This window comes from Plasmodium gallinaceum (assembly GCF_900005855.1).
Source record: "Plasmodium gallinaceum strain 8A genome assembly, contig: PGAL8A_v1_84, whole genome shotgun sequence".
NCBI lineage: Eukaryota > Apicomplexa > Aconoidasida > Haemosporida > Plasmodiidae > Plasmodium > Plasmodium gallinaceum.
Window position 1 is genome coordinate 66131 of NW_021628247.1, and position 23628 is coordinate 89758.

At 18.9% G+C, this 23628-nt stretch overlaps 4 protein-coding genes across 4 annotated transcripts in view, besides 8 other annotated features; 2 read left to right on the plus strand and 2 right to left on the minus strand.

Annotated features, from left to right (window-relative positions):
- Window positions 1–1033, plus strand: part of PGAL8A_00271800 (surface-associated interspersed protein (SURFIN)) — a gene marked incomplete at both ends in the record, with an annotated part of 5617 nt that extends 4584 nt beyond the window's left edge. Inside the window, one exon of the mRNA XM_028671700.1 lies at window positions 22–1033. Coding sequence (XP_028528326.1) covers window positions 22–1033 — 1012 coding nt within the window. The remainder of the gene's footprint in view (window positions 1–21) is intronic.
- Window positions 1034–4620: 3587 nt separating this feature from the next.
- Window positions 4621–5287: a repeat region.
- Window positions 5288–6243: 956 nt separating this feature from the next.
- Window positions 6244–6685, minus strand: PGAL8A_00271850 (fam-g protein; the record flags this gene model as incomplete). Its single annotated transcript, XM_028671701.1, has 2 exons — window positions 6244–6480; window positions 6611–6685. The coding sequence occupies 2 exons, from the start codon at window positions 6683–6685 to the stop codon at window positions 6244–6246; spliced, it is 312 nt and encodes a 103-aa protein (XP_028528327.1).
- A 3500-nt stretch (window positions 6686–10185) lies between these two features.
- Window positions 10186–10731: a repeat region.
- A 2965-nt stretch (window positions 10732–13696) lies between these two features.
- PGAL8A_00271900 (fam-g protein) lies at window positions 13697–14740 on the plus strand (the record flags this gene model as incomplete). The annotated part of the gene is made up of 2 exons (XM_028671702.1): window positions 13697–13771; window positions 13901–14740. 2 exons carry the CDS (start codon window positions 13697–13699, stop codon window positions 14738–14740), a joined length of 915 nt encoding a protein of 304 aa, XP_028528328.1.
- Window positions 14741–15620: 880 nt separating this feature from the next.
- Window positions 15621–16036: a repeat region.
- A 2088-nt stretch (window positions 16037–18124) lies between these two features.
- Window positions 18125–18579: a repeat region.
- Window positions 18580–19118: 539 nt separating this feature from the next.
- Window positions 19119–19642: a repeat region.
- Window positions 19643–19644: 2 nt separating this feature from the next.
- Window positions 19645–20310: a repeat region.
- A 700-nt stretch (window positions 20311–21010) lies between these two features.
- Window positions 21011–21581: a repeat region.
- A 217-nt stretch (window positions 21582–21798) lies between these two features.
- Window positions 21799–22342: a repeat region.
- Window positions 22343–22958: 616 nt separating this feature from the next.
- On the minus strand, window positions 22959–23628 carry PGAL8A_00272000 (fam-g protein; the record flags this gene model as incomplete). Its single annotated transcript, XM_028671703.1, has 1 exon — window positions 22959–23628. A coding segment is annotated over one exon (670 nt), but the record flags the coding sequence as incomplete, so codon positions are not given.

Sequence of the window (23628 nt, forward strand, 5' to 3'; positions counted from 1 at the left end):
GGTAATATTAGAAGAATGTAGAAAAGAGGAGTGGTTATTGAATAGAGGAAAATTTTTAGAAACCTGTTTAGAAGAATTTATAGAAGAAGATAAAGAAAAATATCCAAAAATAATAGAAAATGAATTAGCCATGATGAAAGAAGGAGAAGAAGACATTAGTACATTAATGATTGAGAAACAAAAACTTTTATGGAATAAATGGGTAGAAAGAAACAAAAGAATGTCAGAGAAATGGAAAAATGAAGAATGGTTTATTAATTTGAAAAAAGAATGGGGAAAAGAACAAGAAAAATATGATGAATTAACAAAAGAATCAGAAATATCAGAAATAGAAGCAGGAAAAAATCCTATGCTAGAGAAACAAAAAAGAATATGGAAACAATGGCTAAAAAAACAAAGAAAGTGGTTTATACTACATGGAGAGGAAGATTGGTTTAACAATTTATTGGACGAATACGAAAAAGAAGAAGAACGTGAGGAAGGAATAACTAAAAAAGATAGAAAAGAAGAGAAGGAAATTCATGAAAATATAGAGGAATTGAAACAAGAAGCAGATGAAGAAATAGAGAAAAATAGAAAAAAAAGAGAGAAATTGATACAGAACATTTTGATAGATATACATATGACGCTATTAGAAGAATGTATGAAAGAAGAATTGCAAAAAGAAAAAGAATATTTTTTTAAAAAAATGGTGGAAGAATTGAGAATACAAGAAAATTTAAATGAGGATGTTAACATATTAGAAATAAAAAAAAAAAGTAGGAATGTTATATTAAATAATGATAAAGAGAAAATAGAAGAATGGAAAAAAAAGAAATGGTTTATAGAGTTAATATTGGAAATGAAAAACAAGGAAAAGGAATACATAAAAGATATATATGAAGAAATGATAGCAAAAAAGAATGAGGACAGAATTAGAAATCCCATGTTAGAAAGGCAAAAAATTATATGGAAAAAACACTGTGAAGATATTCATAAGAGGTGGATAGAAAAAAATAATAAAGAATGTTTTACAACAGTTATTTATTATTAAATGAATGAAGATAACGAATAAAAAGCAAAATTTATATAGCATAGGTGATAAAACAAACGTGAAGAAACTGGAAAAATTCGTAAAACAATAGAAAAAATTGTAGACGTGATAAATAGAATTATTGTTCTTTTTGAATATTTTTTAAGAAATAATCTTAGGCATCGCTACATGCTTAGTTATTGATTTATTAATTAATCATTCAATAATATTGTTAGAATATTGATTTATTAAATGCTTGTATAATCAATTTGCTTACGATGAACAAATGAATTAAATAAAGAAAGTTTAAAGATAATTATAGTTATTTTATTTAGAATAAAATAAATCATTAGATAAATCATTTATTTTTATTAACTAATATTAAATTTTAACTCAATTATTTATTTGTTTAAGCTAATTTATACAATACAAATGTAATGTTTAATATTATGTTATTTAATTTTTCATACAAAAAAGAATAATATCCATTGCATCACCAAAAAAAAAAAAAAAAAATGATTATTTTTTTTTTTAAAATGATACTATTTTTTTCTATTAAGAAATAAAATTATTAGCATTATTTTTTTGCTAAAATTTCCCAAATCTGCAGAATATAAAACCAATAAAAAAATAAAATATTTTTTTTTATAATTTTAAATAGATATAATAAAAAAAAAATAAATGAAATATATTTGTTTTTTTTTTTTTTTTAATGTAATAACTTTTTATTTTCTTTTCAGTGGTATTATGAATTATTAATTTGTTAAATAATAACTTTTATAGTGCTTTAAATAGTTAAATTAATATAGAGCTTGTAAAATGATATCTACTTATTCTTTTTAATATAAAATTGACCTATGCACATAATTATATACCTATTATACAAGTATTAATTCATAATAATCTTATTATATTTATTATAAAATTCACTCTATTTGGCATAGTTCTTAGTATTTTTTTATATAAAATATAAAAATTATCATATTTAATCATCTCCTAAAAAAAAATAAATAAAAATAAAACATTCTTTTTTTTTTAAAATTAAAAATGCATATATAATGTTTTTTTTTATGAGTAAATTATTAATATAACATATATTATGCAAATATAATTCTACTACATCTATGAAGGTATCCTTTTAAACATAATCCATTTTGTATTTTATTTCTATACACGCAGAAATTATTATAAGTGTTCTCATATATATATCTTTTTATATACTTTTTAATTATCCTGCATGTAACTACATTGCTCCAAAATGAAGTTATATCATTCTATAAATTATTAAAAAGTTAAATGGAGTCTTTTAGTAATCATATTTCTAGTATTGAGCAAAAAAAATTAATAAAAAACATATAGAGAAAACTATGCTTGTTTTATTTAGGTTAAAATAAATTATCATACAAATTATTTAGTTTTTCTAATTGTCAAATATGAATAACAATAGTTACTGGGTTAATTTACACAACACGCTATAAAATATAATATTAACATAATATTTTTAATTCTTACACATAAAAAATTATACTTCACATCATCAACAAAAAAAATATATGATTATCCTTAAGATTACAGATTTTTTTTTTTTAAATTTCTTTTTCAAGTCAGTTATTTATTAATTAACCGTTCAGTGTTTTTGCTAGTATCTAACAAACAAATTAATAAAGATCATATAAAGATAATTTTACATATTTTTATTTTTTTTGAATTAAGATATAAATTAAATTATTCATTTTTTATTAATTAATATAAAACATTAATTATGTTAATTAATATTGTTATTAATTTATATAACATCCCATGTGTACTACATTTTATATTACATTTTTAATCTTTCTTTAAAAAAAAACAAAATACTCTGCATCTTTATCCTCAAAATATATAAAAATATATTTTTTTAAGATGTCATATATTTTTTTAAAAATATTAATGATGTTTTTCTAAGTCATCATCATTAAAAAAAAAAAATATATTTTCTTATGTAATTATAAGTACAGAAGAAAAATATTATAGAAATATTTTTATTTTATTTTTTTTTTTGGTATACACATTTATATGTTCATATTTTCCACATATTTTATAATTCTCTAAAAAAAATGTTTTTACTCATTTTATTTTATTAAATATTATTTAAAACAGTTTGATAATATTATTTATAGAATTAATGTTATTTATTAATTTCTTTATTTAATACTAGTAAGATCATCGAACAAACAATTAATAAATCACATTTTTTCGTATTTATTTTTAAATTGTTATCAATAAGTAATACATGTACATTTTTTAGTACTTTAAGATTTTTGCATAAGCTTAAATTAAATACATGAATATATATTTAATTACTATTTGTAATTTATAAGACCAACTTTGAATGAAAATGATAATATATTAAATACAAATCTTTCATGTTTGGGTACAATAAATTCTGTACGTTAATTATTGTTTTCATCTAGTTTTACGTCCCAATGTTCTTTTTTAAGGTCTATCTTCGGAAACCATTTAACACCATAAAATGTCTGAAATATATCTTTCATATTAGGTAAAACATATAAATCATTCAATACATAACTATTTAAATACAAATAATATATAGTACTTGCCAATCTGTCATCCTTTTTACGAACTAATACCTTAGGTAAAGCCTATCTTTAATTATTGGTATATAAATAATATGTTAAACATATTTTTAAGAATATTTAAATAAATAAATAAGGTTATTTTTATTTTTTCATGTTAAAATGAGGGGAAAATATTCACGCAAAAATTCATACATTATGAAATAATAAATACGCAAAAATATGTATACTAAAAAAAAAAAAAATATTTGATCTAAAAATAAATACACTAAGAAGAAAAAAGATTCATATATATTTTATTATATTTTTTTCACTTTTTTGAAATATTAAAATTGTTATGCTACATATTATACATCTAAAATATTTTTGAAAATTAACTAAAATAGTTACGAATATAATTAATATTTTATATTAACAAATGTATATAATTTGTTTAATATTTTATTTTAATTAAAACAAAATAAGTGAAACTTTTTATATATCCCATTTATTAAATTTTTTTTTCAATACTAATAAAGGCACTGAATATTTAATAAATTTATTGCTAACTATACATTTTACATACAATTTCTAATTTTTACACTTCAAAATTTAAATTTATATTTTTATTAAACACTGATATTAAAATAAGTATGTTAATTTTACCATGAATAAATAGATTTATATGAAGTATATAATGATCTATATGTAAATCTGTTTATTTTTATAATAAATAGATAATTACACAATAATATATATAATTATTTAAGTATATTTTTTCATATACAAAATATGTAAAGATTTCCATTCATCCTCTCTATTAATATGACTATTTAAAGTGCTACAAAATTCTTTGAACAGTTAATAAATAAATATTTTATATTTATTCTTGCTTCAATTAAAATGAAAGCTTATAATATTATATTTGAATAGATGATTTATAAATAATATTATAGATTTATTTTAAATGATATTTAAATAAATAAAATAATTAAAGACATCTTTATTCGTGCATGCTAAATATGAGAGAAAAAAGAAAGTATTTAAACACATTGGTTAATAAAAGGCTTTATTAACCTTTTTGGAAAATAAAAGGGCTAGTTAAATGAATAATACGAAGTTGGTCATACACGCACGAAAAAAAAAAAAATGACGATCAATTTTTTTTTTTTATACTTTTTTTTTTTTTAAAAAAGTACAAAGATCGTCAAAAAAAAAAATTGATAAAAAAAAAATCAATCAGAAAGAAAAAAAAAAAAAAAAAAAAAAGATTCTTTTTTTTTAACGAAGTAGGATTTAATTAATTTTGTAAGAGAAAATTTTATACATATAACAATAAAATTTTCATGTAATTAATACTTATATAATTTATTTTGTTTTTGTTAATAATTGTTAATGTTTGTTAATTCAACAGCAATATAAAATAATTGCTGAATATAACTCATAATAAATAAACTAGTTATTATAATTAATTAATAATTAATGTTAAATAAGTATTTAAATTTTTAATAAAAATAAAGATTTTTATTAAATTAAATAAATGCCTAATGAAATTAAAGAATACCGAATCAAGTAGATCACATAATTAAGGATCACTCGTTCAAAGCATTTAAAAATATATATAAATACTTCAAATAGTAGAGGAAACTCTACATGCTCTTTATTAATTTGTTTTTTCAGTTCCCTAGCAAAGTCACCGAACACCCAGTTAATAAACCAATAACTCAATTATTATATTATATTAATTAATGAAAGTGAATAATTTGTGTTATATATTAATTAATAAAAAATGTAATAAGTAAAATTTTCTCAATGTTTTCTTTATTATTTCATTTTTTCAGTATTACTAAAGGCATTGAACGAGTAAATTATATATCAAGTAATAAATAGAAAAATTAATAAAAAATATGTACAACTTTCTCTATTAATTTAAATAATTCATATATAATTTCGATGCTATAAACCTGTAAAATATAAATTATGTAGCTTATTGAGAATTTATTTACTTTAATAAAAATCTTATGTTTTTAGTAAGAACATAAATTTTCATTAAACATTAATTTTTAAGTAAAAAATATTCAATTATAACTTTTAATGAATAATTTACATTTATTCAAGTTCATTTTTCTTAAAGAGGAAAAAAAATTTAAATTATATTAATATCACTAACAGCAAAAATTTTACTCCCAAAAATATAACATATTCTCATTAAAATATTTCTTCCTAAAAATTTTTTCTTTCTAATAATTTTATTTTTTTTCTTTAAAGAAAATAAAATATAATTTTATAAAAAAACGTAAAACAAAATATTCATTTTTTTTAACTAGCACTTGTGCATGATTTATTAGTTATTTTCTTTTCATATATTAATTTTTATTTTAATAAAGGTTAACTAAGTCTATTTATATCCAATTTTTTAGCTTTTAATTTTTTATTTCTTGTTTTTATTTTATTTTTTTCTTGTTATCTATATTGACGTAAAAATTTTTCATAAAATAATTGAAGATTTTTCGAAATTTTATCAATTAATTTTTTTCTTTTTCCATTTGTAATACGATACTAATGAGTCAGTGATACTTCTGGTAATACTATTTCTTGTGCAATATTATTTCTATAAGCATTAAATATTTTATAACTACATTTATATATCAATTCATTTTCTTCTTTAAATTTAACTTAATCTACATCTTTTATTCTAATATTAGTGTTATACCATTTAATATACATGTCCATTAAATAAACCAGCTCATCAAGTCTAGTATCCATATCACCAGATGTATAATTTTCTATATCTTCTTCAATATAAGATGATTTTTTTTCTGATATATCTCCCCCTGCTAACATTCTTTCGTGTTTTAACCCAATTTTTGTTTGTAAGTTATCGTTATGAATCAAAGATTTACTGGAATCATACTATGGAATTAAATAAAAATTGTTTAAAATTTTTTTCCAATTGTTATAGTAATAAATTAAGTAAAATTTTTAAAACGATTAGAAATAAAATATATTTATATGTGTTTTTTTTATATGAATTTTATCTTACCTTGTAAAAAAAAGGGAATATCCAAATTAAAAGAAGAAATGTAAAAATTTTTAAACATAAAGTAAAGGTTTTCATTTTATTACTTTTATTGTGTAATATTTAAATTAGAGTTATTATTCTAGGTACAAAATTGCTTCTATCTTCACTAATGATAAGTTAGAGATTTGTAGTATTGCTTTAGGTATTATGGTGACCTTTGTAAATTTTATAAGTTTTTAAGGTAAAAAATTATTTGTTTATATGAAATGTAATTCTTAATTTTTCATAATTATACATAATATTACATTTACTTTATGTAAGAAAAATACTATTAATTTTTCAAAAAATAAAATAAATAAGAATGTATATTTATAAGTTAAAAAAAAAAATTTTTATATATGTAAAGTTATTTTAAAAATATTTCATTAAAATTATATTCATCCTTAAAGTAGATAAAAAAATTATATAATGTTAATTTGAAGTATATTAAAATTATAAAGGTTATATATTTAATGTCAATGAATTTTTTTTTATTTTTTATTTAACTATTTGTTTTTTTTCCATGAATCACGTTATACTTTAAATTATCTTATATATGGTATTTATTATTTATAGGTATAATTTTAGATATATTAAAGATATTATATCTCCATCAAAAAAAAAAAAAAAAAAAAAACACTATAAATTAAAAATTTTTCTATGCGTGTATTTTTCATACAGTATACTATATTTATAGTAATTTTTAATTATATATGAAACTAATTTTTAATTATCCATGTTTTTGCTTTAAATGTAACTATTTTGATTTTTCTATTATATTTTTTTTATCTTTATGTTTTCTTTTTATTTTTTATTATTAGTACATGTTTATATAATATATATATACATAATTATTTTTCATCACTATAATTATTTTTTAAAAAAATTTCCTTTTTCAATTACTTTTCACAAAATAAAAAAAAATTATGAAATGCACAAATTCAAAAGAAAAAGTGAAAACATATCTATTTTAAGGAAATTATAATAATATATCATATAAAAAAGCACTCTAAATTAATTATAATTTAAAAAAAAAAAAAAAAAAACTATTTTTTTTAATCATATGTATTCAGTAAAAAACATATTTTGAAAAAAAATATATTAATTTTTTGGCAAATTTACTTTCTTAATTATTCTAAAAACTGTGAAGAAAATCATTTTTTATATGAAACATATTGTAAAAATATATATTTATAAAATTTCTTCTTTTGTAACTAATAATCACAAGTATAAACTTTAAATTTAATAAAAATGTTATATATTATATTAGCTATGAAGATATATCTTTAATTAAATATAATGAATTTTTTCGTAGAAAATCCAAGGATATATATTTTCATTATGATACAAAATGTATCAATAAATAAATATAAAAGAGAATTATAACATGTCCTTTTGCATGTGCATTATCATTATTTTCTAATTAAATGTAAAAAAAAAAGTTATTTGTCTTTTTATACATAATCGTTATCTTATAATTATAATGAGAATGTATTTATTTTATTTTTTATTTTGTTTTATTTTAGTTGTAAACATTTTTATTGCTATTCCTTTATTTTTCCTTATCTTTCTCAAAAAATCTAAGTAACTCAATTATTGGATTATAAATAATATTATCGACCTATTTTAAATAATATTCAGATAAATATAAAGAAAACGTTTTTAATTGTATATGTCATATTGCAAGGAAAATAGGAATACATAAAAGCTTAAAGAAAGTATGTATCTTAAAAAAAAAATATTATCACTAAAAGTAAATACGTTTAATAAAAACAATTGCTCTAAAAGTTATCTAAAAAAAAAAATACTTGCTCTAAAAAGGAACAAGATATGAAAAAAATATTTATATATTTTATTATTTTATTTTTTTTGTATAAAAAATTAGGAATATAATATCAAATGTGACATACATGAGATATAGTGTAAACTAACAACAATAGTAATTAATTCATGCATTTAATATATGACATAAATAATTGAAGTGAATAATCTGATAAAGATAAATGAATAGAGCTTTTTCTACATGCTTTTTATTAATTTGTTTGTTCAATACTAGAAAGAACACTGAATGAAAAATTAACAAATAATTTATATAATAGAAAAGAGTTCAACAATTTTCCCTTTCAAATTTTACATTCTTCTAAAATATTTAAGTGCTATAAGACATCTTTGTAAGCATTATTAAAGAATTTTATTAAGAACTTTTATTTTTTTAATTTAATTTGTAAGAATATTTGACATAACATAAATAAAAATGTATATGAATAAATATTACCTTCTTAATATATTAACGCTCATTATACTTTAAAAAATAATATATTTAATAAATGTGAGTTATTATGATTTTTTTTTTTTTAATATAATACATAAATGCAGTTTTTCCAACCAAAAATACTTGAAATATTATATTATCTTACATTTATACATATTGCTTCATGGTATTAAAATCTTTTAAATAATATATGTATTGCATATTTAAAAATTAAATTTATCCAAATAATAATCCATTAAATGTAGAAATTTTTGTAATTATTATAGGCAAGGTAATGTTCATAAAGTAAAAAATATTATATATAATTATTGTTTGGCAATTGTAACATTAATAAATTAATAGTTAGATAATGCAGTCAATTATATACCAATTCACAAAGGTTAAATAATATATAAATAATCATTTATATATACGTATTATCATAGTTATTTCTATAAAAATAAATAATATTAATTTCATTCTTATTATAATAATGTATATCAAATAATCGTACTAGTGTAAAAAAAACATTTATAGCAATAGAAATTATATGTATGATTAATAAAAGCTTTATTAGCTTTTTTGATCATTAAATTTCTATATAGAAAATAAACATTTATACATACGCAAAAGCTAATTAAAAAAAAATAAATAAAAAATTAAAAATAGTTGATGTTCTTTAATATATTTTTTTCTTAACATAAATTATTAAGTATTGTTTTGAATTTGGATAAATGTGAATTTTATAGAAAAAATTCTTAAAATTTTTTTTTAATATTTCAATAAAAGAAAATTTTCTATTTTTGAAAATTAAATTTTCATTGTTTCCAGTAATAATTTATGTATGTATTTTTATTATTTTAAAGAATTGACTTGATTTTATAAACACTAATCGTTAGAAATAGTAATGAAATGTTTTGTACTTTAAAACTAATTATTTATGAAGATTTATGTTTTTAATAAAAATATAGGGATTTTTATTTAAGTAAATAAATAGTCTAAAAAAAATAAAAATGAAGAACTTGTAATAAAAAGAAAGAGAATTAACAGTATAGATAAAAATGAAGAATTATATGAAACAATAAGCAAGAGTATAATATTTATGAAATTAGAAAAAGTGAATCAACTTCTAATATGTTACAAAACAATGAAAATAGTATAGGGATGTGTAAATTCCAAGCAAATAATTAAAATAAATTGAATAAATGTACACGATACATTAGATATTCGGTTAATAAAAGAAATTATTAACCCTGTTGAGGATAATAATAATTATCTATACGGAAAATACGTAGTTGGTTATGCAAGTGCTTGATTTACTAACTGGGGGTTCGATGACTTTTCTAGAGTATTGAAAAAACCAATTAATAATAAGCATGTGGAGTTACCTCTGCTATTTTGTTTTATTTATATATATTTTTATATTCTTTGAACGATTAATCCTTAATTAGGTAATCTACTTCATTCCACATTATTTGATTTAAATAGGCATTTATTTAATTTAATAAAAATCCCTATTTTTATTGAATATTTAAATCCTTATTGAATATTGACTATTAATTAAATGTAAATTACTTATTTCTTTGTTATGAGTTATGTCCAGCAATTTAATATATTGCTGTCGAACTAATAAATATAAACAATTAGTAAAAATACAAATTAATTATATGAATATTAATTACCTAGAAATTTTATTTTCATATGTATAAAATTTTCTCTCACATATTAAAAATGTAAATGCTATGCAAATTAAGCTCATTTATATGTAAACATCTTTTATCCTTTTAAGTTTTCATTTTCATTGGTAACAAATCTTACTCCCGATTTTTATTTTACCAATTTTCCTTTTTTCATTAAATTTTTTTGAAAAAAATAAATATATTTCTTTTACGCATTTCCAATTTATTAAAAGAAAAATAAAAAAAAAAATTCAATAATTTTTTTTTTTTTCGCTAGTGCACAACCAACTACGTATTCTTCATATAGCTAGTCCTTTTTATAACCAAAAAGGTTAATGAAGCTTTTTATTAACCACTTATACATTGCTCTATAAACAATACTATTGATCTTCTTTGTATAATATTTATACAAATAAATAGAATAAAAACATTTTATTTTGTGCATGCTAATTCGCAAGGACAATATGTTATCATAAATGTCTGCTCTAAAATAGTTATTCAAAAAGTAGGTAAACAAAAATTATATGTATATATTTACTTGCACTTAAAGTGAGTGCACTTAAAAAAAAATATATATTATGGTGATATTTTTTTTATTATAAAAAGAAAAATATAATCTTAAGAAAAAAAATTAGTTTTTTTTTTTTTTTTTTTTAAGGATAATGTGCAGACTACTATAGAATGTATATTTATATTTTAAGATAAAGTGTAATATTAAGGAAATTACATTTAGGAGTGTTGCTTATATTAAAAAAAAAATATTCAACTAATAAGTCATATTTAATGTTTATTAATAAAAATAAAAAATTTATATTAAAATTAAGTAGAGTTTACACTACATTTTCCTTATTAATTTATTTGGTTGACACAAGAAAAGTATTTTAACAGCTATTAATAAATCAAAGCTATAAATAATTTCTTTTCCTTAAGAATATTAACTTATTTATAATAATTATAATCATTTTAATACTTCATGAACTGTTATTTGGATAATTTAAGTTTCTATATCTCCAATACATACACTATTCAAATTATTTTAATATCATGTATTATCTATTTTAAATGTAGACACTTTTATATTATAAATATTTTTACTTGTAAGAACAACTTCTATATATAATATTAAAAAAAGATAAATCATAAAAAATGCACTTTTATTAAATTTATGATTATTTCTTAGAGAAAAATTAGCATTAAAATATTAAAAATCATAGTATTTATACACACCACTTTTTATTAATAATACGTCAAAGATTCTAACAAATTAAATTTAAAAAAATAAAAATTCTTATTAAAATTCTCCATTAATATTTACAAAGATGTCTTATAAAATTTAACCTTTTAAGAAAAAAGTTATATTTGGAAGGGATAATTGTTGAATTCATTAATACTATATAAATGATTTACCTAAATTTCGTAAGTAAAATGAAAAATAAAAAATTGTGCCATAAATATATATAACTAAAAATAAGAAAGAAAATAAACACATCGTAATAATAATCAACACTTTTCAAATAAATATGTATAGGTAAAAAAAAAAAAAAAAAAAAAATATTTTTTTTATATTTAATTAGAAGATTATAATAATATATATGCAAAAAGTTATTTTATAATTCTCTTTTATCTTTATTTATTGATATTTTTTATATCACAATAAAAATGCATTCTTTTGAATTTTATAAGAAAAAATCTATTATATTTAATTAAAGATATATTTTTATATTCAGTAAATAATATTTATATGAAAATTGAAACTAATAAGTATTACTAGTAAAAAAGTAAATTTACAGGAATATATTTTTAGAATAAAGTNTTTAATTATTATATAATATTTTTACAGCATTTTTTTTTTGAATAGTAAATTTATATAATTAAAGAAGTAAAATATAGTTTATATATAAATAATATAATGTACTTAATAACGTATAATTCTTATTATAAAGGATCAATATAATATTTTTATAAAATATAAAATACGTAAAAAAAATAAACGTATATATATGCATGTAAATTCTATAAGTGCTAGTAATAAGTATTACTAGTAAAAAAGTAAATTTACAGGAATATATTTTTAGAATAAAGTAAATTTGTCAAAAAACTTTTTTTAAAAAATATTTTTTACTTTAAATATGTTATTAAAAAAATAGTATTTTTTTTTTTTTTTTTAAATTGTAATTAATTTATTTCACTTTTAAATGTGCGATTTATAAGATTTGTTATTATAATTTCTTAAAAATAATTACCTATCTTCACTTTTTCTTTTGAATTTAAGTACTTAACAAATTTTTTTTATTTTTTTTCAAATAATTGAAAAAGTAATTTTTTTTAAAAAATAGTTATAACAAAAAATAAATATATACATATATTGTATAAACATTTATCAATAATAAAATTAAAAAAAAAAGAATTAAGATAAAAAAAAGCATATAAGAAAAATCAAAAAAGTTATATTTAAAAGAAAAATATACACAAGCGAAAATGAGTTTTATATTAAGTGAAAAATTGTCACAAATGTAGCATACTGTATAAAAGATACATGCGTATAAAAATTTTTAATTTATAGAGTTTTTTTTTCTTTTTTTGATGGAGATATATCTTTATAATATACGAAGATTTATATTTATAAATCATAATATACCATATATAAAATAATTTAAAGTTCGACATAATTCACAGAGATTAGTAATTTAGAAAAAAAAAATAAAAAAAATCCTTTAACATTAAATGTATACCATTTATAATTTTTATGTGAATTAAATTAAAAATATTTAATTTTTTTTACATAATTTAAAGTTAAATAAAATTTTAATAAAATATTTTTAAAGTAACTTTATCATATTTATTATATTTTTTCTATATTTCTAAATTAACATTCTTAATTTATTTTTTTTTTGAAGAATTAAGAATATTATTCCTATCTAAAGTAACCATACTATCGTATGTAATAATAAAAAATTAGAAATTACATCTAATATATTAAAATAATTTTTTATTTTAAAAATTTGAGAAATTAATATAAGTTATAATAATATCTAAATTAATATTACAAATCCATAATTTAGTATTATTGAAAATTGAAACAATTTTGCACCTAAATTAACAACTTCCACTTCATTATTATTCTATAAATATACTTATATGAAAACGTTAACTTTATATTTAAAAATTAGTACATTCCTTCTTTTTATTTGGATATATCAATGTTTTTATAACGTAAGTTAAAATATTAACAAAATATATACATATAGATATATTTTATTTCTAATTATTTTTAACATTTCATTTGATTTACTATTCTAACAAAAGAAACAATCTTCTAAAAAAATTTTATTTAATTCATAGTGTGATTCCTATAAAACTTTGGTTGATAAAAATATATTGCAAACAAAAAATGAGTTGAAATATGAAAGAGTATTAACAGAGGGTGACATAGCAGAAAAAAAGAAAACTAACACTGAAGGATGTCTACAAGAATGTCCATTAGATAATAAAAAAAACAAATGTAAGGAACCGGATCTATACAATGATCCATGCAATTATTTGTGTGAGGTCATAGTTCCACAATTTTTGGAACGATTTAATAATGAAATAAGTGAAAAGGACCCTAAATCGAAAAGCCTAAAATGGAATGATTATTGGAATAAAATTTTAACTACGAAAGTTAAAGAACTGTTCTCAATATATCATCGACGTAATATTCCAGATGAAGAAATAAACAAAAAAATTGATAGTATTATGAGAGAAGTTAACTCAGAATTTGAGAAATTTTTATGCGAATGTAAAAATCAGATGACAGACAATAAAACAGAATCTGAATATAAGAAGGAGATGAGAAAAAATAAAACAGAATCCGAATCTAAGAGAAAGATGATAGATCATAAAGCAGAATCCGAATCGAAAAAAGAGTTGATAGACGATAAAACAGAATCCCAAAATATGAAGGAGTTGATAGAAAATAAAACAGAATTTGAATGTAGGAATAAGATGATAGAAAATAAAACAGAATTTGAATGTAGGAATGAGATGATAGACAATAAAACAGAATCTGAATCTATGAAAGAGATGATAGACAATAAAGCAGAATCCGAATCTTGGAAAGAGCAGGAATCAAATGAAATAAATAATTGTAAATTAAAAATTTTTAAATTACATATTGTTTTGATAATCTTAAGCAGAATATAAATTAATGGTTTAACAGAGAATATAGGATTATTCATGCACAAGATATAGTTAAAAAAAAGAAAAATTAATATTTTGTCTAAATTTTTTTTATAGAAATATATTTTATTTTTTAAAAGAAAAAAAATTAAAAGAGAAAAATTTTTTAGAAAAAAAAAATTTCATGATAATATTTTTTAATTTTTAAGAATAAAATTTTCGTTTAGTGATATTAATATAATTAAAATTTTTTTTTATTATTTATGTATTTTTATTATTTTTAAAAGCAGTGAACTTAAATTACTGAAAATTACTTATAAAAAGCAATAAATATTTTGTACTTAAAAATTAATATTTAATGAGAATATATGTTTTTAATAAAAATACATAATTTTTATCAAAGTAATTTCACAATGAACCGCATTATTGCAGTTTATTTGTTTATAACATTAATATTAGATTTGAAATCCATTTAATTACTAGAGGAAACTCCATATTCTTTTTAATAATTTGTTTTTCATTACTCTAGCAAATTCATTCAGTGATAATTTAATAAATTAAAAATGTAATTTATGGAAAGTAAATAAATCAAGTAGTAAATGTAGAGGATAAAATAGAAGAAAAAAAGTTGGATGCAGAATTGTTACCAGCTTACCTACATGACAAAAAAAGGACAAAAAAAAAAAAGTCTTTATTGAGAATTATTAGAGTTAATGATTTGTTAATAAAAGGAATTATTAGACGTTTTGAGAAAAAAATTAATAGCTGCATGGGATATAAATAGACATTAAAATACTAGATAAATGAAAGAAAAAAGATGAATATTGGGAAAAAAATATTCAACCTATTAAAAAATAGAAGAAAACTTGATAAAGAGTTTTTTCGTGGAAAATTTTTATTTTTGAATTTTAAAGAGAAAATTTTATATTAACAATAATAAAATTTTCGTGTTTGTAGTATTGTATAACTTATTTTGTGTATTGTTATTTATATTTGCTAATTCGCGAGAAGTGAATTTGAATTGTTAAACATTAATCATAACATTATAAGTGAAATATATGTGATTTAAAACTAAAATTAATAAGGATTTAAATTTTTAATAAAAGTAGGGATTTCTATTAAAGTAAAGAAATTACCATTGAATTTAAGAATGCTGAACGAAGTAGAGCACACGATTAAGAATTACTCGTTCAAAGCATATAAAAAAGATATATAAATACAACAAAATCGTAGAGACATCTCTACATGCTCTTTATTAATTTGTTTGTTCAGTACTCGAGTAAGGTTACCTAACACCCAGTTAATAAATCAAATATCGACTATTAATTAAATGTGAATTACTTACTTCTTTGTTGTGAGTTATGTTCAGGAATTTTAATATATTGCTGTTGAATTAAACAACATAAACAATTAGTAAAAATGCAAATTAATTATTTGAATATTAATTACGCAAATATTTTATTGTCATATGTATAAAATTTTCTCTCACAAATTCAAAATATAAATATTATACAAATTAAACTCTTTTATGAAAACATTATTATCTTTTAAAAATCTCATTTTTATTGGTACTAATTTATACTCTCGATTTTTATTTTACCAATCTTCTCTTTTCCTCTCTGAACATATCATTTAAAAAAAAAATAAATATCTTTTTTTTGTTTAGTTAGCAAAACCAACTAGGTATTCCTCATATACATAGTCCTTTTTATAACCAAAAAGGTTAATGAAGCTTTTTATTAACCACTTATACATTGCTCTATAAACAATACTATTGACCTTCTTTGTATAATATTTACACAAATAAATAGAATGAAAACATTTTATTTTTTGCATGCTAATTCGCAAGGACAATAAGCTATAGTAAATGTCTGCTCTAAAATAGATATTCAAAAAGTATGTAAGCAAAAAATATATGTATATATTTACTTGGACTTAATGTTAGTGCACTTAAAAAAAAATATATATTATGGTGATATTTTTTTTATTATAAAAAGAAAAATATAATCTTAAGAAAAAAAATTAGTTTTTTTTTTTTTTTTTTTTAAGGATAATGTGCAGACTACTATAGAATGTATATTTTTATTTTAAGATAAAGTGTAATGTTAAGGAAATTACATTTTAGAGTGTTGCTTATATTAAAAAAAAATTATTCAACTAATAAGTCATATTTAATGTTTATTAATAAAAATAAAAAATTTATATTAAAATTAAGTAGAGTTTACACTACATTTTCCTTATTAATTTATTTGGTTGACACAAGAAAAGTATTTTAACAGCTATTAATAAATCAAAGCTATAAATAATTTCTTTTCCTTAAGAATATTAACTTATTTATAATAATTATAATCATTTTAATACTTCATGAACTGTTATTTGGATAATTTAAGTTTCTATATCTCCAATACATACACTATTCAAATTATTTTAATATCATGTAATATCTATGTTAAATGTAAGACACTTTTATATTTTACATATTTTTACTTGTAAGAACAACGTCTACATATAATATTAAAAAAATATAAATCATGAAAAATGCACTTTTATTAAATTAATGATTTTTTCTTAGAGAAAAATTAGTGTTAAAATATTAAAAATGATAGTATTTATACACACCACTTTTTATTAATAATACGTCCAAGATTCTAACAAATTAAATTAAAAAAAATAAAAATTCTTATTAAAATTCTCCATTAATATTTACAAAGATGTCTTATAAAATTTAACCTTTTAAGAAAAAAGTTATATTTGGAAGGGATAATTGTTGAATTCATTAATACTATATAAATGATTTACCTAAATTTCGTAAGTAAAATGAAAAATAAAAAATTGTGCCATAAATATATATAACTAAAAATAAGAAAGAAAATAAACACATCGTAATAATAATCAACACTTTTCAAATAAATATGTATAGGTAAAAAAAAAAAAAAAAAAAAAATATTTTTTTTATATTTAATTAGAAGATTATAATAATATATATGCAAAAAGTTATTTTATAATTCTCTTTTATCTTTATTTATTGATATTTTTTATATCCCAATGAAAATGCATTCTTATGAATTTTATAAGAAAAAATCTATTATATTTAAATAAAGATATATTTTTATATTCAGTAAATAATATTAATATTAAAATTGAAACTAATAAGTATTACTAGTAAAAAAGTAAATTTACAGGAATATATTTTTAGAATAAAGTAAATTTGTCAAAAAACTTTTTTTAAAAAATATTTTTTACTTTAAATATTTCATTTTTCAAAAGAAAAATATCTCAAAAAAAATTCCAATAAATTTTTTTTTTTTTTTTTTTTTTTTTTTTCGCGTTAGCACAATCAACTACGTATTCTTCATATACGTAGTTCTTTTTATTACCATAAAGTTTAATGAAACCTTTTATTAACCAACTATAGAAGTAAAGAAGTACAAATTCCGACGTCAAAAATAAAATTATTAAGTAACAAAACCAGGGAGATATATTAAAATTAACTGGAGAATTTAGTACGAGTTACGAATATAAGTAAAAGGAAACTAAATCTGATGCATGATTTAAAGTCTAATGATTACCTAGATATTCATAAAAGGAATAGCATTATAACATATAACATTAACGATAATCAGGATAAGCAAATTGAAAAAAGACAACAAATAGGTCTTGATGTAATAAAACAAGCCAAAAATAACAAACATTAAGTAATAACCATTACTTCCCCTTGGTGGTAGAGTATGGTTAATAAAAGGCATCATTAACCCTTTTGGTAATAAGAACGACTAGATATATGAAGAATACGCAGTTGGCCAGGCACACACAAAAAAAAAAAAAATGATGATGAATTTCTTTTTATTTTACTTTAATAAAAATCCTTATTTTTATTAAAAATTTAAATCCTTATTGAACATTAATTATTAATTAATTGTAAATTATTAGTTTATTTATTATGAGTTACATTCAGCAATTAATATATATTGCTGTTGAATTAACAAACATAAAGAATTATGTACAAATATCAAAAATTATACAAATATTAATTACATGAAAATTTCATTGTTATATGTATAAAATTTTCTCTTACAAAATTCATAAAAGAAATTATTCCATTTCCCTCCTTCTAAAAAAAAATTCTTTCTTTTTTTTTTTTTTTTTTTATTTATTTATTTTTAACAAATATTTTAAAAATTGATTTTTTTAATCAATTTTTTTTCCTGAAGATCATTGCATTTTTTTTTTATATCAAAATTTTTTCTGACAGTCTTTGTACTTTTTTTTAAAGAAAGTACAAACAAAAAAAAATCATCAATTTTTTTTTTTTTTGTTTATGTGTGCATGACCAACTTCGTATTCTTCATTTAACTAGTCCTTTTATTTTCCAAAAAGGTTAATAGAGACTTTTGTTAAACATATATTGAGGAATGTACTACGAATTGTTTAGTTTATCAGGTAATGTATAATAGAACGTTTAAACCTAATCACCAGTAATTATTAAAATATAATATATTTTATATGGTCTCATTAGATATCATTGGATTCAAAAGGTGGAAAGAAGAAAACTACTATATTCAGATGGCTATAAATCACTATTCACTGTTTATGTTAAATAGTGTTATTAGAAAGTAATGCACTACAAGTGATACAATTTCTATTATTACAAACATCTAAATTCCTATATTTGGATTTAAAAGTAGTATTATTAAAAATCGTGGTTCTATTTAAATGAATTAAAAACTTCAGAAATAGGTTACAGGATAATTACAAATAAAATTGTATCATGGAAATACTCATTATCCTGAAAGGAATGGTATTAATGAATGATTTCGTAATAGTCTTAATTATATACTTAAGACCATGTATGTAGTAAAAGATATACCTGTTGGTGAAATGATAAAAAATGCATTATTGATATTTATTAATACACCTCACGGAGTTATTGGTTAATAAAAGCCTTTATTAACCTCTCTGGAAAATAAAAGGACTAGTTAAATGTAGAATACGAAGTTGGTCATGCACACAAAAAAAAAAAAAATATGATCAATTTTTTTTGTTTGTATTTTTTTTAAAAAAAAAATACAAAGACCGTCAGAAAAAAAAAATTTGATAAAAAAAAAAAAAAAAACAATTCGAAAAAGATCTGTTACCAATAAATAAAAATAAAAAAAAAAAAAAAAAAAAAGAAAGATTTTTTTTTTGAGGGAATGAAATATGATTTTAATGAATTTTGTAAGAGAAAATTTTATTTATATAACAATAAAATTTTCATGTAATTAACATATATATAATTATTTTTGTATTGTCTATAATTGTTTATGTTTGTTAATTCAACAATATTATTTTTAAATTGCTGGACATAAATCATAACAAAGAAATAAGTAATATACCTTTAATTAATAATCAATAATCAATAAGGATATAAATTTTTAATAAAAATAAAGATTTTTATTAAAGTAAATAAATTTCTATTGAAATTAAAGAATGCTGAATGGAATAGATCACATAATTAAGGATCACTCGTTCAAAGCATTTAAAAATATATATAAATACATCAAAATTGTAGAGGAAACTCTACATACTCTTTATTAATTTGTTTGTTCAGTACTTGGTTAATAAAAGGCTTCATTAACCTTTTTGGTAATAAAAAGGACTAGCTATAAAAGAATATGCAGTTGGTTATGCAAACGCGGAAAAAAAAAAAAAATAAAGAAAAATAAAAAAAAAAGAAATTATTGAATTTTTTTTATATTTTTTTCTTCTAATAAAAGAAGATACGTAAAAAAAATATATTCTATTTTTGTTTTTAAATTATTTAATTGGTGGGAGAAATATGGTAAAATAAAAATTGGTAGTAAGATTTAGTATCAATAAAAATGAGATCCGAAAAAGATAAAAATTTTTACATATAAAAGAGTTTAATTTGCATAATATTTATATTTTTAATTTGTAAGAGAAAATTTTATACATATGACAATAAAATTTTCACGTAATTAATATTCATATAATTAATTTGCATTTTTAATAATTGTTTATGTTTGTTAATTCAATAGCAATATATTTAAATTGCTGAACATAACTCATGACAAAGAAATAAATAAATTACAATTAAATAATAATCAATATTCAATAAGGATTTAAATTTTTAATAAAAATAGGAATTTTTATTAATGTAAATAAATGACTATTGAAATTAAAGAATGCTGAACAAACTGGAGCACATAATTAAGAATCACTCGTTCAAAGCATATAATAATATATATAAATACACCAAAATCGTAGAGGCTACTCTGCATGCTCTTTATTGATATGATCAATTTTTTTNTTTTTTTGTATTTCTTTTAAAAAAAAATACAAAGACCGTCAGGAAAAAAAAAAATTGATAAAAAAAAAAAAAAAGCAATTGGAAAAAGAATTGTTACCAATAAATAAAAATAAAAAAAAAAAAAAAAAAAAGAAAAATTTTTTTTTTGAGGGAATGAAATATGATTTTAATGAATTTTGTAAGAGAAAATTTTATTTATATAACAATAAAATTTTCATGTAATTAATATATATATAATTGTTTTTGTATTGTCTCTAATTGTTTATGTTTGTTAATTCAACAATAATATTTTTAAATTGCTGGACATAAATCATAACAAAGAAATAAGTAATATACCTTCAATTAATAATCAACAATCAATAAGGATATAAATTTTTAATAAAAATAAAGATTTTTATTAAAGTAAATAAATTCCTATTGAAATTAAATAATGCTGAATAAAATAGATCACATAATTAAGGATCACAAGTTCAAAGCATTTAAGAATATATATAAAATCATCAAAATTGTAGAGGCAACTCTACATACTCTTTATTAATTTGCTTGTTCAGTACTTGGTTAATAAAAGGCTTCATTAACCTTTTTGGTAATAAAAAGGACTAGCTATAAAAGAATATGCAGTTGGTTATGCAAACGCGGAAAAAAAAAAAAATAAAGAAAAATAAAAAAAAAAGAAATTATTGAATTTTTTTTATATTTTTTTCTTTTAATAAATGAAGATACGTAAAAAAAATATATTCTATTTTTGTTTTTAAATTATTTAATTGGTGGGAGAAAATTGGTAAAATAAAAATTGGTAGTAAGATTTAGTATCAATAAAAATGAGATCCGAAAAAGATAAAAATTTTTACATATAAAAGAGTTTAATTTGCATAATATTTATATTTTTAATTTGTAAGAGAAAATTTTATACATATGACAATAAAATTTTCACGTAATTAATATTCATATAATTAATTTGCATTTTTAATAATTGTTTATGTTTGTTAATGCAATAGCAATATATTTAAATTGCTGAACATAACTCATGACAAAGAAATAAATAAATTACAATTAAATAATAATCAATATTCAATAAGGATTTAAATTTTTAATAAAAATAGGAATTTTTATTAATGTAAATAAATGACTATTGAAATTAAAGAATGCTGAACAAACTGGAGCACATAATTAAGAATCACTCGTTCAAAGCATATAATAATATATATAAATACACCAAAATCGTAGAGGCTACTCTGCATGCTCTTTATTGATTTGTTTGTTCAGTACTCTATCAAAGTCACCGAATACCCAGTTAATAAATCAGTTGGTAACAATTCTGCATCCAACTTTTTTTCTTCTATTTTATCCTCTACATTTACTACCTTATTTATTTACATTCCATAATGTACATTTTTAATTTATTAAATTATCATTGAATGAATTTGCTAGAGTAATGAAAAACAAATTATTAAAGAGAATATGGAGTTTTCTCTAATTATAAAATGAATTTTAAATCTAATTTTAATGATATAAACAAATAAACCGCAATAATGCGGTTCATTGTGGATTTACTTTGATAAAAATTATGTTTTTTTATTAAAAACATATACTCTCATTAATTATTAATTTTTAAGTACAAAATAATTATTGCTATTTATAAGTAATTTTCAGTAATTTAAGTTCACTGCTTTTAAAAATAATAAAAACATTTAAATAGTAAAAAAAGAAATTGAATTACATTAATATCACTTAACGAAAATTTTATTCTTAAAAATTAAAAAATATTCTCATGAAATTTTTTCTTCCTAAAAAATTTTTCTCTTTTAATTTCTTTTTTTTAAAAAATAAAGTATATTTCTATAAAACAAATTTAGACGAAATATTTATTTTTCTTTTTTTTAACTAGATCTTGTGCATAACTAATCTTATTTTCTCTGTTAAACCATTAATTTATATTCTCCTTAAGATTATCAAAACAATAAGTAATTCCCAAATTTTTTTTTTATAATTTTTTATATCATTTGTTCCCTGCTCTTTCCTATATTCGGATTCTGTTTTATCGTCTATCATCTCTTTTTTCGGTTCGGATTCTGTTTTATTGCCTCTCATCTCATTCTTACATTCAAATTCTGTTTTATTTTCTATCATCTCCTTCATAGATTCGGATTCTGTTTTATTGTCAATCATCTCTTTCTTAGATTCGGATTCTGTTTTATCGTCTATCATCTCTTTCTTAGATTCGGATTCTGTTTTATTGTCTGTCATCTCTTCCTCAGATTCGGATTCTGTTTTATCTTCTCTCATCTCTTTCTTAGATTCGGATTCTTTTTTATTGTCTCTCATCTCTTTCTTACATTCGAATAAAAATTTATTAAATTCTGAGTCAAATTCATTCATAAAACTATCAATTTTTTCTTTTTTTTGTTTATCCGGAATATTACTACGAATTATTGAATATAGATCATTAAATTTCGTATTTGAAAATATCCTAAAATCACCATTCCATTTTTTTAGTTTCCATTCATGGTCCATCTGATTTGTCTCATTTTTAAATCGCTCCCAAAATATTGGAACCTTGAACTTAAACCAATAATTGTACGGATTCTTGTATTTATCCGGA